This window comes from Oncorhynchus mykiss, chromosome 26 (genome assembly GCF_057628025.1).
Source record: "Oncorhynchus mykiss isolate SJ-2025 chromosome 26, ASM5762802v1, whole genome shotgun sequence".
NCBI classification, from domain to species: domain Eukaryota; kingdom Metazoa; phylum Chordata; class Actinopteri; order Salmoniformes; family Salmonidae; genus Oncorhynchus; species Oncorhynchus mykiss.
This window is the reverse complement of record NC_143047.1, coordinates 22161425-22180626: the sequence shown is the minus strand read 5'-3', so window position 1 is coordinate 22180626 and position 19202 is coordinate 22161425. Positions and strand designations below refer to the sequence as shown.

At 49.2% G+C, this 19202-nt stretch overlaps 1 protein-coding gene across 1 annotated transcript in view; it reads left to right on the top strand.

Moving 5' to 3' along the window:
- The window catches only part of LOC110506623 (transcription factor Maf-like), a 152691-nt gene that overhangs the window by 9946 nt on the left and 123543 nt on the right, over window positions 1–19202 (top strand). The window contains exon 2 of the mRNA XM_021586371.3: window positions 6190–6260. Coding sequence (XP_021442046.1) covers window positions 6190–6217 — 28 coding nt within the window. The 3' untranslated portion in view covers window positions 6218–6260. The remainder of the gene's footprint in view (window positions 1–6189; window positions 6261–19202) is intronic.

Sequence of the window (19202 nt, the reverse complement as noted above, 5' to 3'; positions counted from 1 at the left end):
TGACACCTTCAGTTTAAATTCATGATCATCTCACATTGATGAAACAATTTGCATTGTGTCTCCTCATAGTAGTATCTGTTAAAATGCAGTATGATCACTGTTAAACGTATACAAATGAGTTAAGTGAAATTAAAATAACAGAATCATTGCATTTCTTCATTGATAGAAAAACGGAAGCATCCACACTAACATAGCCGCCTGATCTCGCGAGCTTACATGAATGTTCATGAGATCAGGCGGCGTGCGAGGCTACCCCTAACAAGCTTCTTCATTAATTCACCCAGATAACCTCCAATGTGCAAGTGATGATGTGTTGCCCTATTACACAGACGAAGAGCCTCTTTAATTCCTTCACTCCGATGGTTATGCGTGAGGAGGAGGAGGGTGTGTGCTGCTTCTGCTGTGGTGGCTGTTGTGCCCAGAGCGAGGGCCGAGAGGGGGGCGTTGGAGGGGTAGAGAGAGGGGGGGACTGAGACAATAGTTGGAGCTGGGGCTGAATTAAATGATTTTGCTGATGATTAATAGCGGAGCGGGCCAGCGGCTCCTGCGATGTAGAGATGATAAATTGTGAGTGCGGCTCTCTGCAGCTGTGCCAGGCCTGTGTCTTAGCATGCACACACCACGCAATTTACAGCCAAGCCCCTCTCCTGCTTACTTAGGACAAACTACTCAATTTATCTAATTACATACGTGTTTGATCCCCGGCCATGGAGATGCCATGTATTGATATATTTTATATTAGCCACACAAAACAACTAATAATTATTTGCATAATTTTGGGAGGATATTATTTGGCTTTTTGCGTCTGTTATTCTGTTTACTGTATTTGAACATTGCCTTCGCCTTCTTAATATGTGGTTCTTTATCTTGGCAGAGTGTTGCCTTGTGTATAAGGAGCCTATTCCTATCATTTGGGGGAGTGTTTGGAGCTGTATGTTGAGACCCTCGCTTTCTCTCTCTCTCTCTCTCTCTCTCTCTCTCTCTCTGTGTCTGTGTGAGAGAGAGTGACAGTCTTCACAGTGTCTTCACTGCCAGATATCAATCAGCCCCCCCCCCCCCCCCCCCACCCCACCCAACACACACACACTCTCTGTAATTGATTGTTCTTTTAGAATGGAATCAGATGTAGTGAGGATTAGTTCTTTCAGCTGTTGTTTTTTGGATCATGTGACAGCCATCATCCATAATTAATGATTTTAATCTTTGTTTTTATATTCTTTGATTTAACCACAATATATAGAAATTTGGCACATTTGATTGAGGACTGACAGATAAGCGAAAGCTGCTGTTGCTAATTTCCCCTTGCTACAGTGCATGGTTATCTGAGTGATGGTTCTATCTGCTCTCACTGAGGTGTTCATTCGGAGTGATGCAACGCTTTGATGTTTGCCGCCTACGGAGGTGGGGGGTGGACAGGGCAGGTTGTTTGCTCAGGGAGCAACAAGCCTATTGACGGATCCTAAAATAGGTAGGCAGGTGTCCCGAATCCTCCACGGGCTCAAAAAGGGGCCCAGGAGAGGGACTCAGGAGAGGATTTGGGCGTGCGGGTATGTGTGTGCGTTTGTTCGTGAGTGTGTGTGTGTGTGTGTGTGTGTGTACATTTGTCCACGCGTGTGTCAGGCTGTCTTTCAGAGGATGTATGGAGGTCAAAAGTGAGAGCGCACAGGGCCGTACACAAAGTCATTAGAGTAATCCCTAACCCAGGGGAACACACTCATTTCCTCTTCATAGAGAGACAGCTCCGTGTGTGAGATACACACAGCTAACGCTCTACATTATTACTGACTGAATAATATATACTGCCATCATAGCAGCTACTTAGCTCCAGACTGTATACAGAGAGCTCAACACTCACTGCAGTTTTACCGGTCTCTAAATGTGTGCTTGTGTGTTCCAAAGAGTGTAAGAGAGTTTTGCTTCAGCTTGTCTGGTTAAGTCACGTATGTGTGTATGAGTAAGCACAGTATGTGTGTGTGTGTGTGTGTGTGTCATTATTGGTGTGTTCATTAGAGAATCAGGGACTGGTGACAAACCTCTCCTCTGTCACTATATTCCCCCTCTGTGTAAGTGTTCTCGTCCTCCTCTTCTGAGGAGGAGTACCGAGAAGGATCGGAGGACCAATGCGCAGAGTGGTAAGTGTCCATAATGTTTTTTAATAAAGACAATAGAACACTCGAACAAAACAACAAACGATGACGTGAATATACAAAACCGAAAACAGTACCGTGTGGATCAAACACTCACATGGAAAACAAACACCCACAACCCAAAAGTGAAACCCAGGCTACCTAAGTATGATTCTCAATCAGAGACAACAATTGACAGCTGTCTCTGATTGAGAACCATACTAGGCCGAACTCAAAAACCAACATAGAAAAATCTTGTAGTGTGGGTTTGTGTTGGTCTGCGCAGGTGTTATGACTTTTCACCTCTGAACATCTTAGTTTATCTATGCGTCTGTGTGTGTGTGGAGGTGCAGAGACAGGGTGCAAACACACACAAACACACACATACACAAGGACAGAAGGTAGAGTGAGGAGGGCAGACAGGAAACGTGGGGTTGGCGTGCTAACCTGGATTCTCTCTGGGCCAAAACAGAGTCCAATGAATAATAGAACACACAGGTTTTGTTTATGCTTTATTTAGACAGCTTAAGACGACCTACCTTCTAACAGGTAAAGGCCATCAACTCTATCCTTGACAAGAACAACCCAGGAGGGTAGACCTAATTGTTTGGATAAAACAGACTCCCCAAATCAGACTTTTTATTCAATAACCATGACACAGTAAAAATGTGCTTTACGAGCATTATTCATGTTAAATCAAATAAAACAATATACTGTATTGGAAAACATTTATTTTATCCTTTCACAGACTGAATGGTGAGGCCTATCCCCTCCCTGCTAACCTTCTTATAGGGCCTGCCCAGGTCGGTAGAGGACGCTGGGAGAAAACAGGAAACAGCAACATTACTCACCTCCTATCCTCTCTGAGAAGAAAAAGCTTTCTCCCTCCTTCAGGGGGAAACGTGCATCAGGGATCAATTAAGATGTGCGTATTTTACTGGGAAATATTCCTCTCATTTTATCCTCTTTGGGGCAGCAGAAAGTCGAAACATTGTGCTTCAAATAGATATTTTAGAGGGAATAGGCATGTGACTCATTAGAGAGTTGTCCTTGAGAGTGGCTGGCTGCAGGTTATGTTGATAATGAAGTGTAGCCATACTCTGAGGGGTCATTTTATATGTCTGCAAATGGAGCTAAAGCAAAGGGACTGGGACTGAATCCAACACCAGCCCCCTGAGGTCCGGTGGCACAGAGGATGGCAGGACAGAGACAGAAAGAGAGCGAGAGAGCAGCAGACTTCTACTTTAAAATACTTTCTCTTTTTTTCCCCCGATTGACATCTGCTTTTCATTCTAGAAAAAATCTCACTCAGAAAAAAAATATTTAACAACAATTCTTATTATTTTTAAATCAAAATAACTCTGATGATATGAATGTGCTAGGCTACTCCGGTTGAAGTAATTCTCCCAAACGTCTGAATAATCGATACATTTTTTGGGATGCACTCCAAGCCAAAGTAGCCTAGCACCTCCCTATTCTCATGAGTTATTGCAATTCATTTTGTAGGCTGAATGTATGCATCTGTGTATATGCTCCTGTGTGAGTCAGAAGCATAAACCAATTATTGCCAAATAAACTGTACACCAATATGAATTTAGGAAGTTATAATATTAACTCTTACCACCTGGTTCTAGAAGGTTGCAGGGAATCATATTAACTAAATAAATAGCACTTCTAAATAGAAGGTCCTTGAACGTACCCATCTGCTTCTTCAGAGAAGTTAGGGGCTAGTTTGGGCTGCGTTCAGGCATAACGTATCTGCATCTCTCTGATAAACGTTTACACGTGCAGTGATTTAGACGCGCTGACTTTATGTCCTGCTGTGCTCTCTACATCAGCAGACTGCGTCACCGCTGTTTTCCTGGAGTTTGTCAGAGCTCAGTAAAATTGAGTTATGTGGCATTTATTTGAAAACCCAATCATTTCACATTTTCTCCACTGCAGTGTGAAGATGAAGTATTTCTTAGACTGTCATTTTTCCACCATTTCTATGGGTGTGTGTACAGTTATTTTATAGCAAATGTTACCACTGCTTATTTAGCTGTTTCAATTATAGATGGTTTGTATAAAAGCATAAAAATGTAAATAAATATGAATAATGATTTTTACAGAATAAATAAATAAATATGTTTTTCATCCTCTACGATGCGGAGTGATACCACTCAGACTTTTCACACTAACTCTACTGATTTGATATGCACATACACACACACATGCACACACACATGCACACACACACACCACACCACCTCGCTGCATGTCAAACGGACATTGATCTCTTAACCAAGCAAGGTGACCTCCACTCCTCCCAGAGCTTCCATCTCTCTTTCTCTCCTCTCTATTTCATCCCCATCTCATTCCTACAATGTCTGTCTGTCTGTCTGTCTGTCTGTCTGTCTGTCTGTCTGTCTGTCTGTCTGTCTGTCTGTCTGTCTGTCTGTCTGTCTGTCTGTCTGTCTGTCTGTCTGTCTGTCTGGGCCCAGCCAATGAGGGTTTAGAGTGATGCTAGGCCAAGACCCAGCAGGTGAGGGCTCAGAGTGATGCTAGGTCCAGACCCTGCCAGTGAGGGCTCAGAGTGATGCTAGGTCCAGACCCTGCCAGTGAGGGCTCAGAGTGATGCTTGGTCCAGACCCAGTCGGTGAGGGCTCAGAGTGATGCTTGGTCCAGACCCAGCCAGTGAGGGCTCAGAGTGATGCTAGGTCCAGACCCAGTCGGTGAGGGCTCAGAGTGATGCTAGGTCCAGACCCAGCCAGTGAGGGCTCAGAGTGATGCTGGGTCCAGACCCAGCCAGTGAGGGCTCAGAGTGATGCTAGGTCCAGAGCCAGCCAGTGAGGGCTCAGAGTGATGCTGGGTCCAGACCCAGCTAGTGAGGGCTCAGAGTGATGCTAGGTCCAGACCCAGCCAGTGAGGGCTCAGAGTGATGCTAGGTCCAGACCCAGCCAGTGAGGGCTCAGAGTGATGCTAGGTCCAGACCCAGTCGGTGAGGGTTCAGAGTGATGCTAGGTCCAGACCCAGCCAGTGAGGGCTCAGAGTGATGCTAGGTCCAGACCCAGTCAGTGAGGGCTCAGAGTGATGCTAGGTTCCAGACCCAGCCAGTGAGTGATGCTAGTTCCATACCCAGCCAGTGAAGGTTTAGAGTGATGCTAGTTCCATACCCAGTCAGTGAGGGCTCAGAGTGATGCTAGGTTCCAGATCCAGCCAGTGAGTGATGCTAGTTCCATACCCAGTCGGTGAGGGCTCAGAGTGATGCTAGGTGCAGACCCAGCCAGTGAGGGCTCAGAGTGATGCTTGGTCCAGACCCAGTCGGTGAGGGCTCAGAGTGAGGCTTGGTCCAGACCCAGCCAGTGAGGGCTCAGAGTGATGCTAGGTCCAGACCCAGTCGGTGATAGCTCAGAGTGATGCTAGGTCCAGACCCAGCCAGTGAGGGCTGGGCTGTCGACCTCTCCAATGGTACCAGGAGCCAAGTCACCATCATGAGCATGGGGCTGTATACTACTGTATATGTTTGTGCATCTCACTTTCACATTCTCTCTGTGTGTGTGTTTGTGTTTGTGTAGGTGTCTGCATTAGTACACCATATGCTGTTGGGCCTTTAGATACCCAGCTGAGTTGACTGAAAACTCACCAGCTGCGTACGTGAAGATTCCGGCAGAGTTTGTGTGTATGTGTGTGCACGTTGGCATGCATGTATGTGTATATGTTTGCAAATCAATGTGCAGTTAATATGATTTGTGAAATTTATATATTCATATTCAGGGTTAATAATGACTCTTTCATTACTGTTGGCTTTGTCATTTGATTTGGTCTTTCACTTCCCTCTCTCATAGACATTTCTCTGGGTATTTCTGTCATATCGGATGAATATGTTTAGATGCCTGGAGACTGGATACACAGAGTCTATTGGAATGCAAATGTTCTTCCCTTTCCTCCACATCAAATCTTGTCTACAGTAAGCTACCGTATGGATTGTACTGCGTAGCCGAGGTGAGAACGCAACCTGCTCAATGTGAGTGTGTGTGTGTGTGTGTGTTTTGACTGGGTCTTCTGCTATCTGCATTTTCAGGTCATCCAGAAAATTCCTCCATCTGTGATCGAGAGCCTCGCACCTCCCTGCCCTTGGCCTTGATGTCTGAGGTAAAACACATCTCTCTTTCTCTCTCTCTCTTTTCTATTCATGTGGTGTTGAAAATTATTATTATTGACCATATAATTATTATTACCATCATTATTCATTTTTTACTTTTACAGTCGCAAAACCAGTGTTTTTAATGAATCAGTTTAATTTAATGAATTGTTTTTCCACTTTCCACTATCAACACATTTGAAACCGAATGCAATTGAACGTGTATTACACTGAACGACCCAGTCTATACTGTATGATACCCTAACATAATGTGTGGTTCTCTGGAGGGTCCATTACAGCTATGTAATAGTGTTTGTCATTCTTTATTCATGAATCTGACGCCGCCATCATGTTACCTCTACAACATGTCTCTCAATATATTTCTCCATCTCATCACTTTATGATGTTCATGGAGCAGTACTCCAGCATGTTCATGTCCCATCCTCACTCTTAATGTACATCTCGGAAATATATGGGCCATGCTGGAAACATAAACCTGTCTTATGGAGACCAGAGAGAATCCTCTCTGTCTATCTGCCAGAACAACACACTTATCCCAGCTCCTGGGTTCGATGGCACTTTCTATTATATTGAACCTGTAGCAACACCCAGAGTAGGGTTTTTATACAAAAGGGATCCGACTAAAGAACATTTCTGCAGTCGTCTGTAATCGATGCACAGAGATGAAGGGAAACTGAGGCCAATGTTTATCATAAAACCAATTGTTTCTGTAATGGCTTCGCTGATTGTGCCGCGCCGAAACCCATCGACTAATCTGTTAGGAGGGACACTCCGTTCAGCATGAGGCTTGAGCTGCTCTGTCTATATGGGTGCCTACTGTGACAGAGAAGACATGCTAGTGTGTGTGTGAGTGAAACAGTGTTTTAAGGAGTGTGTATTGACATTTTTATTTGGTGGTTTGTTCCGTGTTTACATTCAGCTGTACTGATCATATCCCGTTCCATCATAAAAGGAGTCACTAATAGCCCCTAAACCCTCCATACCCCAATATGGTACACTATACATTACAACCCCCCTCATACCTCCAATCATCTCCCCGAAACGTCCATGTTCCCTCTGCAGGCAGCTGCTCCTCATACCCCCCCAGGCAGCTCCTGTTGGAAATCCCTCTCATCCCCCTGATCCCCAGTCTGTGCCCGGGGACCAGTGACTCTACTCAGCCCTCAGTCACTGGGCTTACCCTGTCAACAGGACCAGTAACAGTACACTGCCTGGTGCTCCCCTAACTGGAACTCTACTCAGACCGAAGGAGTGATTTGTTATGACTGAGTTACAGATGGTTAACACACTGCACAAGCAGAGAAAGACACATACAGTGAGTGGACAAAACATTAGGTACACCTGTTCTTTACATGATATAGACTGACCAGGTGAATTCAGGTGAAAGCTATGATCCCTTATTGATGTCACCTGTTAAATTCACTTGAATCAGTGTAGATGAAGAAGGGGAGAAGGGGAGAAGACATGAGACAATTGAGACATGGATTGGGTATATGTGCCATTTAGAAAGTGAATGGGCAAGACAAAATATTTAAGTGCCTTTGAAAAGGGTATGGCAGTAGGTGCAAGGTGCAGCGGTTTGAGTGTCTCAATTAACTGCAACATTGCTGGGTTTTTCATGCTCAACCGTTTCTCGTGTTTATCAAGAATGGTCGAACACCCAAAGGACATCCAGCCAACTTGACACAACTGTGGGAAGCATTGGAGTGAAAATGGGCCAGCGTCCCTGTGGAACGCATTTGACACCTTGTGGAGTCCATGCCCCGATGAATTGAGGATGTTCTGAGGACAAAAGCTGGTGCAACTCAATATTGGGAAGGTGTTCCTAATGTTTATACACTCAGTAATATATAACCATAATTTATTTGTGAAAAGTATTCAGAAATATCACTTTTCCAAAATAGCCTGAAATGGGATGGCACATTCTGTGGTCTCTATCTCTATAAGCTATACTGCTAGATCGAGACATTCCATTATGGCCTTTAGTGTGTCCAGTGTTATTTCCCTTATTGTCTCTAAGTGGGGCCTGGGATCAGTAGCTGGCCTGTCTCCAGTTCTACTTTACTTCAGCAAAAAGAGAGAGAGTGAGAGAGTGAGAGAGGACAAAAGGCATCAGGGGAGACAAGGACAAATTATCTTTAGATGAAGTGTTTTAAGTGCTCCTCTTCTCCTCCCATGTCACCACCGTGAATCAGGTGACCTTTGCTCACCTGCACAGGATATAAACAACGCCATGTCAGAGAACGGACTGTTGGCGAGTGGAAGCGAGGCCAAGTGGAAAACCATGAGGGTGTCCATCTTACTCGCCACCATGTGTCAAAACGTCGTACCGTAACCTGACTACCTGCCAAACCTCTTACAGCTCGGCTTGGCCCAGTCCGGTCGCTGGCCGACAGTCATCTTAGTTTCTGTCTTTCCTTAGACGACGTAGGCTAGGCAGTGTCTTTGTTTTATGCAAATCCATGCACATGAGAAGGGATGGGGGGAGGAGGGGAGTGCGATGAGCAGTCTGGCCACGTAGCTCCAGGAGGACAGGCTGAGTGATGGAAACAAAGAGCCAGGGTCTGAGTGTCCTTGCCTGGGGAAAGAGAGTCCTGACTCTGGCTGGAGCGGGCCAGCCACCACCAGCCACCAAAACACAGGTGTCACCATCTGAGCCTCAGACACGACCGAGAGAGTGAAAGAATAGTTAGGACAACAATGTATTTTATATATATACTGTATATATACTGTATATATATATATTTTTTTTAGGGAAAAAAAATAATGCCATTTGTGAACTAACACTCGCACTTTCATTTGTATATTTTTATTTTATTTCTATTACTAGCTCTGACTTTGCTGGTAGCTACTTTATTGAGGAAACATGTACTTACTATGGCTGTGATATGTGGCTGTCCCTCCTCGCTACCTTAAGAGGAAGGCACGACCTGTAATTCACTCTGGATAAGAGCGTCTGCTGAATGACTAAACTGTCAAACTGTACAAGTAATAAATACAGGAGGAATCGTGGAATAAGGGCTGCTGTGTCTGTGTGAGGAGAGGGGTCATGGCTGAGACGAGTTTGTCCTTTTTACCAACAGATGTTCTAGTGTGTCTGTGTGTGTGTGTGTGTGTGTTCATACGTGACTGGGAGGACGGCAGGCAGGCACCTTACCCTAGTGGTGGCCCTGGCAGAGGGGGACTGGAGTTCAACACCCAGCAGGGGGAAAGAGACCCAGAATCTGCTGACAAGGACAACGTGACAGGTGTGTGTGTGTGTCTTTCCGTGTATGTGTGTGTGCATGCACTCCCATGCTTATGAGTTGAGGGCTGAGGAGGATGAAGAGGCTGGCTTATGTGCCATTGAATTTGTGTGTGTGTGTTGTCAGATGTGGGGCAGTGTCTAACGGACAGGGAGGGCCACTACCCGTGGCTGTGTGACCGTGTGACAGTAGGGTGGCTTGGGTCAGACTCGCTGACTCCGTTTCAGCCACACACAGCACCCCTTTCACAAAGACACCCATCTCACGATCACCACAGAGTGAGTGTGTGTGTGTGTGTGTGTGTGTGTGTGGATGTTGTCCATGCCTGTTTACATGTGTGTGTAAACAGCATCCTCTCACCCTCACCACTTCTCTCTAGCTGCTCAGTAGTACTCCCCCCCCCCCCTCCCTCTTCTGTACCAGAGCGGTCACTCTATTTCTAGTTGCCATACAGGATGTTGGCCTCCCTAGACGAGGGAGGGCAGATGAAATCCATCCAGATTGACCTGTCACACGGAAGAGGGGAAAGTGATGGAGGGAGGTGGGAGAGGGGGTAGAGAGGCGGAGGAAGGTGGAGGAGAGGAGAGGATGAGAGCAGAGCAGGGGTATGAAAACAATCCCTCCAACCCCTTTCGCTACACACGGGTCAACAGTTGAGGGTGATTTATTTGCATCAGGACCGGAGCGACATGTTCCCCCCCTACCCCACAAACTCTATCCACCTCAACCCCCCACTCTCTCTCTCTCTCTCTCTCTCTCTCTCTCTCTCTCTCTCTCTCTCTCTCTCTCTCTCTCTCTCTCTCTCACCCTCTTTTATCCTCCACCTGCCTCTCAGAAAGGAGTGAGAAACTGGAGAAGTGTGCAGTAGGAGTCTATATTTAGCCTGGATAACCGAAGACACTGTGGTCTGGCTTTAAGGTTAAAAATATAGATCTCCATGTACAGCCAGCTGGGTACAGTTGACGTCACCCACTGTCAGGCACCATGAATCATGATTACTTTCACCCTCGGCCAAGCCTGGCCCAGCCTTGGGCTCTGGGTCCTGTTATAGGCTCTGTGGTCCTCTTTAGTCTCTACATCATAGACTGAGAAACGTATCTTAGACACTTGCCTTCAGTCCAGAGTTTTATAATAGGCTCTGGGTATCTCTAGACCTTTATCTCGGTCAGAGAGTGCAGGGCATAGGATTTAAAGACTATAAGACTGTACTCAGTGACATTAGAGACAGAAAATGTTTGACAAAGGGTTAAGAATGTTAGCAGTGTGGCACACACACTGAGTGTACAAAAGGAACAACTTCCTAATGTTGAGTTGCAACCCCTTTAGCCCTCAGAACAGACTCAATGCGTTGGGGAATGGACTCTACAAGGTATTGAAAGCGTTCCACAGGGTTGACTTCAATGCTTCCCACAGTTGTCAAGTTGGCTGGATGTCCTTTGGGTGGTGGATCATTCTTGATACACACGGGAAACTGTTGAGTATGAAAACTTCTTGGCAGTTCTTGGCACAATCAAACCGGTGATCCTGGCACCTACTACCATACCCCGTTCAAAGGCACTTCCATATTTTGTCTTGCCCATTCACCCTTTGAATGGCACACATACACAATCATGTCTCAAGGCTTAAAAATCATTCTTTAACCTGTCTCCTCCCCTTCATCTATACTGATGTGTATTTAGTGTATTTAATAGATGACACCAATAAGGGAGCACAACTTTCACCTGGATTCACCTGGTCAGTCTATGTCATGGAAGAGTAGGTGTTCCTAATGTTTCGTATAGTCATTGTATATCTTTCTACTGTAAATAGAGGCAGAGGGAAAGAACAAAGGAGTACTGTTCAGTACCACCAGGGTTTCTGATTACCCTCCTCTAAGCTGGACTGGGCTTGGTTGTGAACTGGTGCTAGATTTAGCCCAGGGCGAATGGGCATAGCTACACTTTGCTAATTATTTTCCTGTTGCATAATTCTCAACATGGCACTCCTCTCTTCTTTCCCAAGCCAAAAACAAAGACTCAGCTGTAATATCCTAGTCAGCCCCACATAGGGTGTGAAGGACCTGGGTAGTGTAGTGTAGTGGAAGAGGTACGGCAGGGGTGTGGCAGAGCAGGGTAGGGAAGAGGTGTGGCAGGGGTGTGGCAGAGCAGGGTAGGGTAGATGTGTGGCAGGGGTGTGGCAGAGCAGGGTAGGGAAGAGGTGTGGCAGGGGTGTGGCAGAGCAGGGTAGGGAAGAGGTGTGGCAGGGGTGTGGCAGAGCAGGGTAGAGAAGAGGTATGGCAGGGGTGTGGCAGAGCAGGGTAGGGAAGAGGTGTGGCAGGGGTGTGGCAGAGCAGGTTAGGGAAGAGGTATGGCAGGGGTGTGGCAGAGCAGGGTAGGGAAGAGGTGTGGCATGGGGTGTGGCAGAGCAGGGTAGGGAAGAGGTATGGCAGGGGTGTGGCAGAGCAGGGTAGGGAAGAGGTATGGCAGGGGTGTGGCAGAGCAGTGTAGAGACAGCCACTGTGTCTGCATAATAACACTTCCCTTTGCTTGTTAGTATTGTTTTGTGTATCTAATTACATTTACCCTCAGCTAAAGTAGCACCAATTGTGGATACCGTCACTAGCATATAGAAGACTGAGAGGGGAAGGTGTACTAGACAGATACATTTGTTTGTTTCAGACCAGCATCCTGCCCAGTGGGCTAAACTGTGGAGAGCTACTGGACATCAGAGGTCTCTTGAAAGAGCACTTACTGGTGAAGGCCTTGGAACAGACCACCACTATTAGTGGACACTGCCTGGAAGCCTGTACCTCAGTCTATAGCTATGCAATCCACACATTAGCCATTGGCAAGGAAACTCTGTACATGGTTTTAAAAGACGTCCTCATATAAACTCTCTAATATGAGAAGGACTCTTACCACAGTCTCTCTGTCTGTCTCTGACTGTCTCTCTCTGTCTGTCTCTCTCTCTCTCTCTCTCTCTCTCTGTCTGTCTCTGTCGGTCTCTCTCTCTCCCTCTTTCTCTCTCTCTCTCTCTCTCTCTCTCTCTCTCTCTCTCTCTCTCTCTCTCTCTCTCTCTCTCTCTGTCTGTCTCTGACTGTCTCTGTCGCTCTCTCTCTCTCTCTCTCTCTCCCTCTCTCTCTCTCTCTCTCTTTCTCTCGCTCTCTCTCTCTCCCTCTCTCTCTCTCTCTCTCTCTCTCTCTCTGTCTCTCTCTCTCTCTCTCCCTCTCTCTCTCTCTCTCTCTCTCTCTCTCTCTCTCTCTCTCTCTCTCTCTCTCTCTCTCTGTCTGTCTCTGACTGTCTCTGTCGCTCTCTCTCTCTCTCTCTCTCTCCCTCTCTCTCTCTCTCTCTTTCTCTCGCTCTCTCTCTCTCCCTCTCTCTCTCTCTCTCTCTCTCTCTCTCTCTCTCTCTCTCTCTCTCTCTCCCCCTCTGTCTCTCATTCTCAACTGAGTCTCTGTCCTTTCCCCTTCTCCTTCTATCGTTGCTACATCCTCCTCACACCTCAGTGACAACCTTCTCCTTCTTCCTGTTGTGTACTTCTTTTAGAACAGTACACCCTGACTCCTCACCCCATCACCTCCAAACGTCCCCCTTCTCCTCCTTTTCCTCCTTAGCAAACAGTACATCCCTCCCTCTGCTCCTTCCCAGAAAACCTCCCCTCCGTCCCCTCCCTCACTCCCTCCCTAGACGTCACCTTTCTCTCCTTCCTCCTCCCCTCCAAACCGCACCTGCCTCCCTCGTCCTCTCTTCCTCTCCTCCACTCCAAACATCAGTTCTCCTCCTCTCCTCCCCCTCTCGTTGGCTTGATGAATGGCTTCACTGCAGGGAAAGTGTTGATTTTCATCCCTCGGTCTGATTTTTGCTGGCTGTTATTAATTTCAAACACTCAGAGAAAAGCAAGTTAGTCAATCAATAAGGAAATGAACCCACTGAACAGCATTGGCTCTCACAGTTATTCCCCCTGTGCCCATGTCCTCCACAAGGCCAGACTGCTGTTTACACACATACTGTATATGTGTGTACATATATGTTTCTATAGATTCCCTCTATAGCTTCTGCACACTTCAGTGTATTAGACTTATATGAGTAGGATTGTATTGGGCAGGTTGACTTAACCAATTATAAACCTCTGTATACAAGATTATTTCATAGTATTCATGATCGTTCATAAACATCAATGAGACCGAATATGACTGACCCAAACCAAAGCAGGGGATTTCTTAAGATGATATATACAGTGTCTGGTAATGTGGAGTTCATTAAGACACACTGAAGTGACATAGTCCGTGTGTAGACTAGTGCATATGTGGACTGTTGTATCCTGCACCTCCAGGGAAGGAGAGGTGGGAGAGCAGAGCAGAGAAAACAGGCATAGAGAGAGCCGCAGTACTCTCTGTCGTAGTTAGTCTTTCACACTAACACCATCTAAAGCCATCAGATGACCTCCACGCGTCACAGAAACTCCCTCAGCCATTCCTGACGGAGGAGGACATTCAGACAGTGAAGGAAGGGAAAAAGGGAGGGGAGAGAGAGGAAAGTCTGCTTCCAGACCAGAGTTATGACGGCACATTAAAGGGGATGGTGTGCACAATCCGGCCATAGCTTTATGTCTAAGTGCACATTAGTTATAGTCCACTGTTAATGTTCGGTACACAATTATTCTTCACGTAATAACCCCAAACACATAATGGCCTAACAGTTTTAGTGTGGTCCGATATTTTTTGTGAGGTCAGCTCATTTAATGCATTTCTATACAATTTAAAAACTCTAAAATGCTACTTGGAGAACACCTAAAACAAGCAAAAATAACCCCAGCCATTATCACATTGGTTTCTGTAGCTTCGATCTCCTCAGTCGATCTACAAACATAGCCTGCTAGCTATACAATTAGCTGCTCACATGAACTCAGCACCGGGATTAAACACTATAATTTAAAACATACTGAGGGATCTGTTAGCAGAAAAAGTATTTTATTAACCAATTTCCTGCAATTCTACACATTTTGCGATGACTTATGCCAGGTTAATATGACATCTGAGTTAGAGTGACTAATAAAATCAATGTGAACCCCCTGAAGGTCAGGGCCCCTGGGCACGTGACCTGCATGCCCAGTCCACAATTTGGCCATGATTACAACAATAGATAGGCTAGACTAAGTACGCTAATATACCAATGTAAAAAATGTGAACTGACATGGTCTAATTGAGGGACTATCAATGAGTGACATATAACGAGAGGAAAACTGCTACCATCAAGTTTCCAATTGCACCCTGTGTTTTCTAGTGTTCTAATTCTCAACAGTAAGTTGAGAACCTGACTTATTGAAACTCTTAAATACAAAATGGCCGAGGTCCGAACCTCATATGTAGCTACGGCCCTGCCTGCTTCTCATAGGTGATAGAGATTATGCAAGAGGTGAAGAGGGCATTCGTCAGCATTGTTTAATTCATTTTCTAATTAACACTGTTATAAAAAAAAAACAATATATTATCCTGCCCTCTGAGACACGAAAATAAAACCTGGCAGATATCATCACCGTATTTACAATGTGTTGAGATAAATGTAATCTCTTCGTTTGTGTCTAAGTAGAATCACACGCTCTTCTCATTGGTGTGGTCTGGCTAACACTCCCATTCTGCTACCAGGCTTGTGTTTCAGCTGGTTTCTATAATGATAACAATATTTGGTATCAAATTAATGAGCGTTCTGCTTGGTTGAAGCCAGCACTCTGCTGCCCAACCCACCATAGATTTAAAGCAAACAATTAATGGGTAATGCATCTAAATGAAGTCATATTTTTATCAGCTCGTATATTTGGGAAGCTCAGCTCGTAAATCAATGTGTGTGAATTCAGCAGAATGGGCTACTGAGGAGACGGTAGCCTATAGAACTCCAGGATTCTAGTTAATAGAGTAACAGAGCGAGAGAAAGACATGGATAGAGAGAGAAGGAGAGAGAAGGAGAAGAGGAAAGAAGATTAAACAGAAAAACATCAAGAAAGATTAAAAGAAAAAGAAACATCATAGAGAGGGAACAAGAAACAAGATTTTGAAATGATGGGTGTTCCTGCAGCAGGCATTTGTGAGGAAGAGGAGTGGGGGACAGGAGGGAGAGAGGGAGAGGAGTGGGGGACAGGAGGGAAAGAGGGAGAGGAGTGGGGGACAGGAGGGAGGGAGGGAGGGAGAGGAGTGGGGGACAGGAGGGAGAGAAGCAGATGAGTGGGGGGCAGGAGGGAGAGAGGGAGTTGAGTGGGGGACAGGAGGGAGAGAGCGAGAGGAGTGGGGGACAGGAGGGAGAGAGGGAGAGGAGTGGAGGACAGGAGGGAAAGAGGGAGAGGAGTGGGGGACAGGAGGGAGGGAGGGAGAGGAGTGGGGGACAGGAGGGAGGGAGGGAGAGGAGTGGGGGACAGGAGGGAGAGAGGGAGAGGAGTGGGGGACAGGATGGAGAGAGGGAGATGAGTGGGGGACAGGAGGGAGAGAGGGAGAGGAGTGGGGGACAGGATGGAGAGAGGGAGAGGAGTTGGGGACAGGAAGGAGAGGAGTGGGGGACAGGAGGGAGGGAGAGAAGGATAGGAGTGGGGGACAGGAGGGAGAGAGGGAGAGGGTGGGGACAGGAGGGAGAGGAGTGGGGGACAGGAGGGAGAGAGGGAGATGAGTGGGGGACAGGAGGGAGGGAGGGAGAGGAGTGGGGGACAGGAGGGAGAGAGGGAGAGGAGTGGGGGACAGGATGGAGAGAGGGAGATGAGTGGGGGACAGGAGGGAGAGAGGGAGAGGAGTGGGGGACAGGATGGAGAGAGGGAGAGGAGTTGGGGACAGGAAGGAGAGGAGTGGGGGACAGGAGGGAGGGAGAGAAGGATAGGAGTGGGGACAGGAGGGAGAGAGGGAGAGGGTGGGGACAGGAGGGAGAGGAGTGGGGGACAGGAGGGAGAGAGGGAGATGAGTGGGGGACAGGAGGGAGGGAGGGAGAGGAGTGGGGGACAGGAGGGAGAGAGGGAGAAGAGTAGGGGACAGGAGGGAGAGAGGGAGAGGAGTGGAGGACAGGAGGGAGAGAGGGAGAGGAGTGGGGGACAGGAGGGGAGAGAGGGAGAGGAGTGGAGGATAGGAGGGAGAGAGGGAGAGGAGTGGGGGACAGGAGGGAGAGAGGGAGAGGAGGTGGGGGACAGGGGGAGAGAGGGAGAGGAGTTGGGGACAGGAGGGAGAGAGGGAGAGGAGTGGGGGACAGGAGGGAGAGAGGGAGAGGAGTGGGGGACAGGAGGGAAAAAGGGAGAGGAGTGGGGGACAGGAGGGAGAGAGGGAGAGGAGTGGGGGACAGGAGGAAAGAGGGAGAGGAGTGGGGACTGGAGGGAGGGAGGGAGATGAGTGGGGGACAGGAGGGAGGGAGGGAGAGGAGTGGGGGACAGGAGGGAGAGAGGGAGAGGAGTGGGGGACAGGAGTGAGAGAAGGAGAGGAGTGGGGGACAGGAGGGAGAGAGGGAGAGGAGTGGAGGACAGGAGGGAGAGAGGGAGAGGAGTGGGGGACAGGAGGAGAGAGGGAGAGGAGTGGGGGATAGGAAGGAGAGAGGGAGAGGAGTGGGGGACAGGAGGGAGAGAGGGAGAGGAGTGGGGGACAGGAGGGAGAGAGGGAGAGGAGTTGGGACAGGAGGGAGAGAGGGAGAGGAGTGGGGGACAGGAGGGAAGAGGAAGAGGAGTGGGGGACAGGAGGGAAAAAGGGAGAGGAGTGGGGGACAGGAGGGAGAGAGGGAGAGGAGTGGGGGACAGGAGGGAAAGAGGGAGAGGAGTGGGGGACTGGAGGGAGGGAGGGAGAGGAGTGGTTGACAGGAGGGAGAGAGGGAGAGGAGTGGGGGACAGGAGGGAGAGAGGGAGAGGAGTGGGGGACAGGAGTGAGAAAGGGAGAGGAGTGGGGACAGGAGGGAGAGAAGGAGAGGAGTGGGGGACAGGAGGTAGAGAGGGAGAGGAGTGGGGGACAGGATGGAGAGAGGGAGAGGAGTTGGGAAACAGGAAGGAGAGGAGTGGGGGACAGGAGGGAAGGAGAGAAGGATAGGAGTGGGGGACAGGAGGGAGAGAGGGAGAGGGGTGGGGGACAGGAGGGAGAGGAGTGGGGGACAGGAGGGAGAGAGGGAGAGGAGTGGGGGACAGGAGGGAGAGAGGGAGAGGAGTGGGGGACAGGAGGGGGACAGGAGAGGGAAAGGGAGAGGAGAGGGGGACAGGAGGGAGAGAGGGAGAGGATTAGGGAACAGGAGGGAGAGAGGGAGAGGAGTGGGGGACAGGAGGGAAAAAGGGAGAGGAGTGGGGGACAGGAGGGAGAGAGGGAGAGGAGTGGGGGACAGGAGTGAGAGAGGGATAGGAGTGGGGGACAGGAGGGAGAGAGGGAGAGGAGAGGAGGACAGGAGGGAGAGAGGGAGAGGAGTGGGGGACAGGAGGGAGAGAGGGAGAGGAGTGGGGGATAGGAGGGAGAGAGGGAGAGGAGTGGGGGACAGGAGGGAGAGAGGGAGAGGAGTGGGGGACAGGAGGGAAAGAGAGAGAGGAGTGGGGGACAGGAGGGAGGGAGGGAGAGGAGTGGGGGACAGGAGGGAGAGAGGGAGAGGAGTGTGGGACAGGAGGGAAAGAGGGAGAGGAGTGGGGGACAGGATGGAGAGAGGGAGATGAGTGGGGGACAGGAGGGAGAGAGGGAGAGGAGTGGGGGACAGGAGGGAGAGAGTGAGAGGAGTGGGGGACAGGATGGAGAGAGGGAGAGGAGTTGGGGACAGGAAGGAGAGGAGTGGGGGACAGGAGGGAGAGAGGGAGATGAGTGGGGGACAGGAGCGAGAGAGGGAGAAGAGTGGGGGACGGGAGGGAGAGAGGGAGAGGAGTGGGGGACAGGAGGGAGAAAGGGAGTGGAGTGGGGGACAGGAGGGAAAGAGGGAGAGGAGTGGGGGACAGGAGGGAGGGAGGGAGAGGAGTGGGGGACAGGATGGAGAGAGGGAGAGGAGTGGGGGACAGGAGGGAGGGAGAGAAGGATAGGAGTGGGGGACAGGATGGAGAGAGGGAGAGTGGTGGGGACAGTAGGGAGAGGAGTGGGGGAAAGGAGGGAGAGAGGGAGAAGAGTAGGGGACAGGAGGGAGAGAGGGAGAGGAGTGGGGGACAGGAGGGAGAGAGGGAGAGGAGTGGGGGACAGGAGTGAGAGAGGGATAGGAGTGGGGGACAGGAGGGAGAGAGGGAGAGTAGTGGGGGACAGGAGGGAAAGAGGGAGAGGAGTGGGGGACTGGAGGGAGGGAGGGAGAGGAGTGGGGGACAGGAGGGAGAGAGGGAGATGAGTGGGGGACGGGAGGGAGAGCGGGAGAGGAGTGGGGGACAGGAGGGAGAGAGGGAGATGAGTGGGGGACAGGAGGGAGAGAGGGAGAGGGTGGGGGACAGGAGGGAGAGGAGTGGGGGACAGGAGGGAGAGAGGGAGATGAGTGGGGGACAGGAGGGAGGGAGGGAGAGGAGTGGGGGACAGGAGGGAGAGAGGGAGATGAGTGGGGGACGGGAGGGAGAGCGGGAGAGGAGTGGGGGACAGGAGGGAGAGAAGGATAGGAGTGGGGGACAGGAGGGAGAGAGGGAGAGGGTGGGGACAGGAGGGAGAGGAGTGGGGGACAGGAGGGAGAGAGGGAGATGAGTGGGGGACAGGAGGGAGGGAGGGAGAGGAGTGGGGGACAGGAGGGAGAGAGGGAGAAGAGTAGGGGACAGGAGGGA